The sequence below is a fragment of the Lycorma delicatula genome, chromosome 4, assembly GCF_047948215.1.
Source record: "Lycorma delicatula isolate Av1 chromosome 4, ASM4794821v1, whole genome shotgun sequence".
NCBI lineage: Eukaryota > Metazoa > Arthropoda > Insecta > Hemiptera > Fulgoridae > Lycorma > Lycorma delicatula.
Window position 1 is genome coordinate 123,527,610 of NC_134458.1, and position 12,073 is coordinate 123,539,682.

Genomic DNA, 12,073 nt, shown 5'->3' on the forward strand with positions numbered 1-12,073 from the left:
GAACACCATTAGGTATCAATTCATAGCTGCTTCTACTGTTTAATAACCTATCATAAACTGCCAAAGGCCTTTTAAATAGGACTTAACAAAGTAAAAACAACTCCATAAACATCACAGTACTCAAGCTTCCGGAGCAGCAGCTTATGATTCACACTATCAAATGCCCTTGATAAGTCACAGATGACACCAATAACCAGCTGTAATTCATCAAGAGCATCAAAATATTTTGTTAAAAATTCATTTATCACTTTAGAAGTATTCTTACAGTTGCAGAAACCAAACTGGTTATGATGCAACAATTTATTAATTTCAAAGTAACAAAGTAACAAAGTAGTTGAGAAGCTATTGCCTTCCCAAAGACCTTTGATAACACAGGAAAAATTGAACTCAGCAATGATTGCTAAAATCAGATTTAGAACCTTTTTGGAGGGGGCAAAAAATGTCCGAACCTCTTTTGAAAACTGAAATTATGTTAGCAAATTTCAGTAAATCAGGAAAGATTCCTGTCTTAAATGATAAATTAGCCAGACACCGCAATGAGGCAGCTATCAAAGAACACTGCCGCAAAACAGAAACTGGAATCTCATCCCAGCCACAAGTTCTGATGGCTTTAAGGATTGTATAATAGTTATTATATCAGTTACAGATACTTCTTTAAAGACGTCAAGGGAAAAACTGACAGCGAGATCTTTTAATAGAGAACGTGCCTTGTTTACATCTGGCATCACATTAATAGTCTTAATACTTTCCTAAAATGTTGATTTAAAGAATCCAAAAGACTGCCAGTTTCACCATCAACAACCAAGAGTTCCAAGAATTCATTATTGTTTCCAACATAACCGTCTGCTCTCTCACCATTCTCCGAAAATCCTAATTTAATTCTTTGATTTTTCAATTCTATTTTTATTATACTTATATTTTCTAAACTAATACATTTTTTAAATTTCTTATAAATGGCTACATACTTCTTAAAAGAAACATCGCTAGACATCCTACCCATCATATGCAACTCCCTCTCCTCGTACTTGACACCCAGCCCTTGTCATCATTTTTATAATTATTTCTTTTTAATAATTGGAAAGGTAATATTAGAATAGTTTTTAGAATTTAAAAAGTGTTTAAAGGTGGTATCTATGTCCTCTGATAAAAAAGTCAGTTAATAAACTTACTAAGTTCCAGGCTTCCTGTTACAATAATCCTCTAAATGTAATATAATTCCTGGAGAAAGGTCTCACAGTTCTTATGTTCAATTGTGTATTAAGTCTGAATAGTTTATTTAACCCTTGGTCATCTAAGGGAAAGACAGCATATTGTATGATCAGAAAGAACACCATGCTAAGAGTTTTCCTGGGTCAAGGCTGACAAAGAAGTTATCATTGCAAGTACAGGATTTTACTGTAATTTTTATTAGATCAATAAATCTGGGGACAAAATGTACCTAGTAATGAATATACCTAGTAATTCATGTTTATTAGAGTTGTTCATGTCAATATTATAATTACCTGTCAAAAAGTATTTTCAGCAGTAATATCCTAATAAATCCTCTAATTTTCCATAAAAGGTTTCAAAATCAAATTTCATATTAATTGGGGTTCTATATAAGCATAAAAATTACATTGAAGGTTCTAAGCTGGACACAGTAACAATCAAAATATTTATCTGTATACAAATTTTCACACTCTGTTAAACATTCCACCAGAGCAAAATCAGTTAAAAGGATCACTTATATTTTATTTCTGCTGTATCCACTTACATTGTTCAATAAAAAATATATTCTCATTTTGGACCCAGTGTTCTGACAGGCAAATTAAATCATGCCACCTTGGCAAATTCTCCAGGAACAAATTCATCTCATCAATCTTATCAGACTGAATTATACTCCTTACATTCAAGTGAAGGATATAAAGTATGAAGACCTTTAAAATCCTTTAAACAGAACTGTTAAACGTAGGGCAAAATGGTACATATCTGTTATCTGCAAAGTGATGGAAGTCTTCTAAAAAATTACCCCTTTCATCTTTTATTAAAACTACTTTATGATTATAATCTGAAAATGACAGTAATATCATCAAAATCAAGAAAAGGTGAACCAGGAGATCCACTAGAGCCATCAGTAGTAGAGAGATTAATCTTCAATTCGCTAGAACTAAACAAAACAAATCAGCTCTAGGAAGGTGACTCGAGGAATCACAGTGGGATCACTTAGGGAAATAAGTGCGGATCCACCACAATTAATGATGAACAAGTATTAACATTCTTGGAAATTGATGAAAATTCAGGATTCAAATTACAGCCACTATTAGAATTACAATTCACATTTCTATCAATCACACTGTCGATCAGTTTCAACAACTGCTGCCCTAGATATTTTTTATAAAATAGGTGTATATCAATTAATTTTATATTAATCCTTGATGCAGTAGTTCTAATATGATTATATAATAGAAATTCTCAGTTTTCAGCAAAATTTTTATATAAATTATACCTATACGGTAACATTGCTAATATTAGATTAGTATGTTTAGAAGAAAGAATCACACTATTAATCAAGCCATAAACTGGATTTACATCCTTAATATCATTATCACCACCAATGTTATTCATACCACTGAATACGAAATCCCAGTTATTTAAGAGTTTAACATCTCTATCCCATAGCAGGGCATGAAGAATATAGTCCAATGGTGCACTAGAGTGTACACAGCCAGTGAAATATAAATGAGACTAATAGCTTCATGAAGCTATACTAGCAAGCGACCAACCCATATTTCTCCATATATGATGAATCTGGATTTCATTTGTCCATTGTCAGATTTATTATTTGTTGTATAACCCCTGTGGAGAATAGTTCACTGGAAGTAATAATTCCAAAGAATATTTTAGTTTCTCAATCAAAGTGCCTGGACTATGATCAATTTTAAAATCAAGATTAATGCTTTACCTCAGAATCACTATAATCTGAGATTTTTCAGAGTTGGTTTTGTAGTCTCTTAATTTCAATTTTATAATTATCAATGAGTCTATTTAACACTGAAATATTGTCTTCAAAATTTAACAATCTTGTATCAAATTCTAAGCGTAATTTCTTTTTATTATACAATTTATCTTGAAGCAGTAGGCTGTCAATTTTTGTAGTTCTCAAGGATAAATCATATTGATTAAATGAAAGTAACAGCACATTTGTTTTTAAGAATTTCTATAATAACATAAATCAACTTAGCATAGTCCTCAGGACCAAACTTGTCAATTAAGGACGAAAATTAACTGTGTATTTGTGCAGACAGAAAATGCTACACAACCATCAATCATATCACCCAATCAAGAAGATCAGAAGATTCAAATTTTATTACTCCAGTGAAACCACTTATTTAATTTTAGATGTTCTTAATATTAATAATCAAAACATCCAGTTTCAAAGTTATAAAAACATTACTGGAGATAAAACTAATTTCCATCAAATAATATCATGGTCAGATGGGTTAAACCATTAGCATTTCAATTAAAACAAAACATTATTATTATTATTATACATTATAAAGAACTTAGAGAGCAAATGTTTCTTAAGACAATTTTGATAGCAGTTATACCCTGATTGCAGATAGCAATTTTGTCTGTAGGCACTAGATAAGACAGCAGCACTGTTAAAAAGTGAATTTCATAACCTGATTATATATCATTATCTTTAAATATTATATCAATCACAGAAACTATTAAATAAAAATAAATGTTTTTAAGATTATGTAACAAAAGAAAGTTAAAAAAAATTTACAGATTTACCAATATATTAACCACTTGCAATTAATCACCACTTTGAATAATCACTTTTAACTACTTAAGACAGGGGTGCCCAACCCGAAGTTCACAAGCCATGCTCATTTTACCAACTCAGGCATGAAATGTCTAAAAATTATTTGCTCTATAAAATACAATACCATGGTTAATGGCCACAGTTGCTCAGATATTCTTTAACTTTAATGTATAGAAAGAAAAAGACAATTATAGGTACTAATTTGGTCGAATATTTGTAAAGTTTTTTGGGCTTATTAAATTATTACGCGACTGACGAAGAATATTTTTGTTCGGAAATGGCAGCACCTGAAGCACTCTTCGAGATATGCCGGTTTACCTTGGTTTATAGTGGATGAGCGCTGATGCTGGCCATTAGCTACCAAGAGGGCAGCAAGATAGGTTTGTTGAGTTATTTTGTAATACATGTATATATAGAACTTTTATTAATCAGAAGTTGTGCATGAAGTAACAAGTGGTTTCATCCAAGTATAAAAATATTTTTTTCTATTTATACAAACTTTAGTCATTATTATATATAAGCAATTATTTTGTAGTTACCTCAATCATGTCGGCACAGGAACCAAAGAAAAAGAAAAAAACGTGTATACAACTATAATTTTCATGAAGAATGGAAAGAGAAATATTTTTTTTTTATTTAAGAACAAATGTATCTGTTTGATTTGTGGTTCAACAGTTACTGTTGGGAAAAAATGCAACACAGAATGACATTTCACAACAGTACATAAAAAATATGATACTGAATATCCTCCTAACCGCAATTTAAGAAAATCTAAATTGAAAGAAATTAAAACCCTACTAGTTGCCAGACAGTCTTTATTACCAGGTCCTTGAATAAAATGAAAGCTGCTACAATTACATCATTTAAGATTGCATATATACTGGCAAATCACAAAAAAAAACCTTTTGAGGATGGCAACATAATTAAAGAATCAATGCTTGCTGCATCAGATATATTTCACAAATTAAAAATAAGAATGAGATTATGTTAGCTATCCAAGAAGTCCAATTATTCAGAAATTCAGTAGATGTCTGAAGTAGTCACAGAAGTAGATGTCTGAGAATATCAGGGCACAATTAAGATGATTTACAAAAATGTGTTTTTCTAAGTTTACAGGGTGATGAATCAACAGATATCTGCAATGTATCTCAAATAAATATTTTTATAAGGAAGGTTTTTAATGATTGCTCAGCAAAGGAAGACATACTGTCAATTTTGCAATTAAAAGGAAATACACATGGGGAGGACATATACAAAATTATTAAAAACTATATTACAGAAATTAATCTCTACAGGTTCTGCTGTTGGCTTCACCAAGTTTCACAAGAACGATGCTGTTTCCAAACTTTTTTCACTACCAATGCATCATACATCAACAGGTATTAGGTACAAAAGTGCTGCATTATGAGCACGTCACAAAAGTTGTTCTAGAAATTGTCAATTTTATTTGTGCCAGACCACTTCAGAGCAATTATTAAAAAAAACTGACCGATGAACTTGATGCTGAGTATGGAACTTTAATGTTGCATTCTGAAATTAGATGGGAAAATTAGTAAGGGAAAAGTCCTGCAACGACTTTTAGAGTTTCTTCCACAGATAAAACAGTTAGAATCTAGAAATGAAAATTATGTAGAACTTAGTGATCATAGCTGGTTATCTGATTTAGCCTTTCTTACCAAAAAGTTGACATAACAACTAAAATGAACATACTCAATCTTGAACTTCAAGGAAAAGAAAAAACTATTACTGAATTAATAGGAAGTATCAATGCATATAAATCAAAATTAAATTTATGGATGGCCCAAATAAAGGAATGTAACTTTGGTCAATTTACAAATTTGGAGTACTACATTAAAAAATAAGAGGTCTGTAAATAAAGTAATGAGACTGCTTCAGAAAAACTTTTATTTACAATCCAATTATACATGGACTCTTATCACCTTTGAAATAGTTCCCTTGGGAAGCCACTCAATGCTTCAAACGGTTTTCCTACTCTTCATAGCAGTTTTTGAACTTAGAAACCGGAATATCCTTTAGATACATTTATCGGTTACATTTTTCAAAATGTTTTCTACTGTTCCAAAATGGTGTCCTTTGAGGTGTTTTTTAAAATCAAGAACAGGAAAACATCGCAGGCACTCAAGTCAGGTGAATAAGGTGCTTGAGGAACTACACGAATGTTTTTCTTTGCCAAAAACTAATTAATTGAGAGTGCAGTGTGACAAGGTTCATTGTCATGATGCAGCACCCAGTTGTCTTTGATAGCTAGTCTCACGTGGCCAACTATTTTCTAGTCTTTCAAGCATTTCTCAGTAAACATATTGATTTAGTCTGTCCTGTAGGTAAAACCTCCTTATGGACAATGCCATTACTATCAAAGAAACAAATTAGCATGGTTTTGATTTGCTCATTTTTGTTTTTTTGGGATGCGGTGAGTTTGAAGTGTGCCATTTCCTGTTCTGATGTTTGTTTCTGAGTCGTACTCAAATATCCAAGATTCCTCACCAGTAATAACATCTTTTAGAAAATCAGGATCAGTTTCAATTTACCCTAGAAGATCACAGCACACTTTTACCCTGTTTTTCTGTTCAACAGTGAGGTTTTTCGGGACCAATTTTGCACAAACTTTTTTATATCCAAAATTTGTTTTCAAAATTTTATGGTTCAAATTCAACTGTTCTGCAATCATTCTGACAGTTAATCGCTGGTTGTACCATATCAAGTCTCTGATTTGCTCAACATTGTTGTCACTTTTTGATGTTAACTATCTTCCAGAGCATAGATCATCTGCAACTGATTTCTGGCTATCTGAAAATGCTTTAAACAACCTAAAAACTTGTGCTCATGACAAAGTATCATCTCATACGCCCTTTTCAATTTTGAAAAAGTTTCAGTAACATTCTCACAGAGTCAAAGTTAACACAAAACTTTTGCACAACGTTGCTCATAATTAGTATCACTAATTTTTGTTATGTACAACAAAAACTCGTTTCACAAAAAGTTTGTTTATGTCTCATGTGGCAACAATAGACTAAAAATATTAATACCTAATATAAATTAGCTGTTCATATAACCATATGTTTACTAGTAACTTTACAATGTTGCCACTTTGGCTGTCAAAAAAAAAGTAGTCTCATTACATTATTTACAGACCTCATATAAGAAAATTGAAACAAATAAATATTCTAAATTTCACACTGAGCTTAAAAATAATTTCAAAATTAGATTTTCTGATTTTCGTACAATTCAGCCAATTGCTTCATTAATTTTAAATCCATTTGTTGATTCTAACACTTCTAAAATAGTGCAAAAAATGATAAATAAAACTGCTATTAATTTAGAAATGGAAATAATTGATTTTCAATCTGATCTACAATTAAAACAAGAATATCACAAACAGATTTTTGGATACTCTTAGATGAAAAAAAATCCACTCTTAAAAGAAACTTTTCAAAGACTACACTCCTGCTTTGGATCAACTTACCTTAATGAAAGTGGTTTTTAAACAATGAACTTGCTAAAATCAAAATTCAGATCCAGGATAACTAATGAACTTCTGAATGACTGCATGCATTTAGCTATAACATTGTATGTACCAGAGTACAAGAAACTGGCAGAAGCAGAAGTGTTAAAATATGTTTTTCTTATATTTAATTTGAATCTGAATTCTTAATAAATTACCCAATTTTTTTACATATTGCAATTTTTGTGTGCATTATATACGTATTAGATTGAAATATTATAAGCAAAATATATATGTGGCTTGCCAAAACATTTTAAATTTTTAACTGGTTCAAGCCCGGTTAATGGTTGGGCACCACTGACTTAAGAAAATAACTTACTCAAGAGCTTATCACAACATTGACTCTCCTTAGTTCCAGTATCAATTTTCTATCATATCAAATAACTTCCCTACATGTGTTGTGTCACCAGTACTACTAATTTGTTCTTGCCAATTCAACCACTTGGAAATATTAACACTTTTAAATCATTTAAAATGTGAATTTATTAAACTCATTATGAATGCAACAAATTATATGTTTATCATCTTCAATTTAAAATCTTTTTTTTCAAAAAGCTAAACTTAACTTTAAAAAAAAGTTAACAAGTATTAATAATTACAATCTATATAATCTCATATATATAATTCTTATGAATTTTGTATTTAACACACACGTAACATTTAAAAGTTCAGTACCACATATAATCTAATTCAAATCAAAATAGATAATTTTCTTTTTTTAAATTAATAAGTAAAAATAACAGTTACCTAGGGTTTACCCATATCACAAGATCATAAACTTCAGCTTGAAGATTTTGTGGTAACTCTCCAAATAAATCAGAATCCATTATATCTGGGTTTAATGATATAAAGTTCAAGCAGGATGTCTGTAATTTAAGAAAATTATTAATTAACACTGTTTTAACATATAAATGATAAAATAATCATAATATAGGTACATAACAAAATCTATATGTATATTAAGAATGATTGTAGACTGTATGCAGATTACCTGCATATACAACTAAAATAAAATCTGATGATATGAATGTAATTTAGTCTGTAAAAACCACCACAATTCTGTTCTTTTACTTTTTTTCTGGGCGTGCAACAATGTCTAGTCATCAGCGCCCATATGCGATATTAAAATAAACTTAAGAACTAAACCCCAATAATATAAAAACACAGCATAAATGGATAAAGCCTATGACTATGCCAAAAGCGAAATAAAACCACAATGAAATATTACATTAATTATCTAAATTAAAACAATATATAACAATAACAATAATAAATTACCATCTACCATATGCCAAATGGCATGAATAGGTGAAACATACTATACTAAAAATCAAATATGTATATAAATAGACGGCCCTAAGAAATCATAAAACATTTGATGATAACATCGTCTAACTGTTTACTAACATATTTCAGGAGTTTTTCATCAGAGTTAAATTATATATTGTTTCAACTTCCTCAGCAGTTTCAACTAACATTATTAAGTACTGTAAAGAACAGATCCAAGTATAGCTCTATAATGTTAAAAACACAGTTGACAGAGTTTAAATATGCGATAATTACATAACACTAACACAAATTTTTGGTTAAACGACAACCAAAAATTATTTAAACTTTATAATTGTTTTCAGAATCTGAACTAAAACACACTATAAAAGAAAATATAACTAAAGTACTAAAAAAAACAAGTTGGAAAATATTAAGATTCAACAATTACAATTTAACTAAAAATGATCTAAAATAATAATTATTCACAACCTGAGCTAAAGCAATTTGCACAAAAGTAGGTAATAAATTGATCTAACAGTAACTGAGGGTCAAAGAATTTACAATGTCCTTGAATTAATGTACTTGGATGTAGACTGAACCACAAGAAATATCATGTTAATTGCTCATTTACATGTTCTCACAATCAAAATTATAGTCAAGAGTTGCTTTCTCTAATACAGCCAACTCTATGGTGAACAACAATGCAGTATCACAGAGCTGAAAATCTCCTGCATTTTGGTAGGTATGGCATAATGATATGCAACAGCATCTTTGGCACAGCAAAGACAGCAATGAGAGATTACTTTACTCCTTTACCCTTAAGCAGGCTCTGGGAAGTATACTTCCCACTTATTTTAAACTCAGACTGTGGCCCTTGGAAAGCATACTTCCCACCTTTGTATGGTGCTGCTATCTAGTGGAAGAATAGTGAGGGTTGAATAAAATTTGTCATCTGTTTGGTCAATAACATTTTGAAACCTCAGCTGTTTTTACAAGTGAATATCGAGTTTTTGGTTATGTTTACGTTTATTTCATGCTTTATGGTAATATTTAAGTGTATATTTGAAATAAATGACTAAGGTAAGCAAATATCTTTACATTTTATAATTTTTTAATCCTTTATTGATGCTTTAGATTTAAAAAAATCTCAACTGCTTGATTCTTTTTTATATTTACAAAATTGTTGTGGGAACTTGGCTTCCCAAAGCCCCTATCATATATGTGTTTTACTGTATTCAAGTCTTTATTCTATATGAATTCAATAGACTTGTTTATAATTATTGTTATAGTTTTACATGAATGAAGTGTTTAGTGACAAGACTATAATATTATAAGTATAATAATTGTGTTCATTTGTTTATTATTTGTATATTTTATTATTATATGGCCGGCTGCTTAGTCTAGTGGTTAGTGTGCTGGCTTCTAAAACGAGAGGTCCTGGATTTGATTCCTTACTAGGCCTAGCATTTTTATGCATAATTTTACTCCTCATCTCATTACCTATGCACATGCGTAGGCTTTTGTAGGCATCGTCCCACACTAAAATAAAAAATAACAATTTTCAAGACTTTTACTTTCTACTGATGAAATATCTATTCAGTATTCTAACAAATTTTCTCTTATTGTTCCAGAATGGATAACCAAACAATAATACAAGATGACAAATTGAATACTTGTATTCTTTACCTGAAAATGAAAGTGATTCTGAAATGGAAGCGAATGAAGGTACTGCAGCTGAATTTGAATTGTTAGAGATCTACTAGATCTTCACCTTCATTGAGATCAGCAGCTTCTACACATTCACTACAGATAATGCCTTCTTCATCTTCACAGCTAGATTTAAAGAATGCATTTCCTACCAGTCTTCCAAATGTAGGGCTTCCTCCAGAAGTAAATGATTTGCCAGAAAATCCATCTCTTCCCCCTGCGACTGATTCGGACTCAGAGACTGAATTGGAAAATACTTGGGAGGTTCAAAGTGAATATTTTGACAACCTAAATGTAATATTTGATTCTCCACCTGCACTTAAATGTGCTCTCAATAAACAGAGTAAGGAGCATGAATTTTTCAGTGAAATATTCAATGATGAGATTCTGGCATTGATAGTTAGAGAGAAAAATTTATATGCCTCTCAAGAAAGGTAGTTAGAGGTAAGAGAATGAATGTTAAAAATTGGTCCCCCATTACTATGGAAGAACTAAAAGCATACATAGGATGTCTTATAATTATGGGGATTCATGTTCTGCCTTCCATAGATAATTACTGGAGTTCAGATCCTGCACTACGTGTGTCGAAAGTTGCAAATGTAATGACATGTAAATGATTCAAAAAAATTACAGAGACCATTCACATCAATGACAACTTGACATGTAAACCTAAAGATCACCCATAAGATGACAAGCTACATAAATTGAGACCTTTGATAACGATGGTAAAACAAAATATATCTAGTATTTACGAATTGTCATCGTTACTTTCAGTAGATGAAAGAAGTATGATCCCCTTCAAAGGTAGGTCTACAATGAAGCAATATATGCCATTGAAACTGATTAAACGGGGATACAAAGTGTGGTGCCTTGCAGATGCACTTACCAGGTATATAATATTCTTTGAACTGTATATGGGAAAAGTTAGAACTGGAGTTACTACCAAAACACCATTGTCTATGTGAGAAAGAGTTGTTGTCAATTTAACATCTATTGCGAGAAGATCGAACAAGTTAGTAGCGTTTGATAATTTCTTTACAACTCTTTTGACTACGCTACTGAAGCAAAAGATTTATTCATGTGGTACAGTTAGGGCAAACCGGAAAGGACTTCCAGATTTTATGAAACAAAAAAAAATACAAGAAATGAAGTTGAAACGAGGTGAGTTTATGTTTGGATACAAGGGTAAATTGTCTGCTGTGAAGTGGCAGGACAACAAACCAGTCACAATGTTGTCAACTGCTCATAACCCAAGAAATGCTGTCTATGTGAAACGCAAAGACTCAAAGGGAATCCAGAAGATGTATCTTGCCCTGAAGTTGTAAAAGTCTACAAGTCAATAATGGGTGGTGTCGATAGATTCGATCAGTATCGGGAACGGTAACCCACCGGGTTGGTCTAGTGGTTAACATGTCTTCCCAAATCAGCTGATTTGGAAGTCGAGAGTTACAGCGTTCAAGTCCTAGTAAAGCCGGTTATTTTTACACGGCTTTGAATACTAGATCGTGGATACCGGTGTTCTTTGGTGGTTGGGTTTCAATTAACCACACATCTCAGAAATGGTCGAACTGAGAATGTACAAGACTACACTTCATTTACACTCATACATATCATCCTCATTCATCCTCTGAAGAATTATCTAAACGGTAGTTACCGGAGGCTAAACAGGAAAAAGAAAGTAACGGAAACGGTATGCTGCTGGGAGAAAGTCAATGAAATGGTGGCATCGCATCTTATATTTTCTCATCGATTTAGCAATAGTGAAT

At 31.4% G+C, this 12,073-nt stretch overlaps 1 protein-coding gene across 4 annotated transcripts in view; it reads right to left on the reverse strand.

Moving 5' to 3' along the window:
• The window catches only part of LOC142323850 (uncharacterized), a 69,367-nt gene that overhangs the window by 15,411 nt on the left and 41,883 nt on the right, over nt 1-12,073 (reverse strand). For all 4 annotated transcript variants that reach the window (XM_075364137.1, XM_075364135.1, XM_075364134.1 and 1 more), the window contains exon 15: nt 8,079-8,197. In XM_075364137.1, the coding sequence (XP_075220252.1) occupies nt 8,079-8,197 (119 nt within the window). The remainder of the gene's footprint in view (nt 1-8,078; nt 8,198-12,073) is intronic.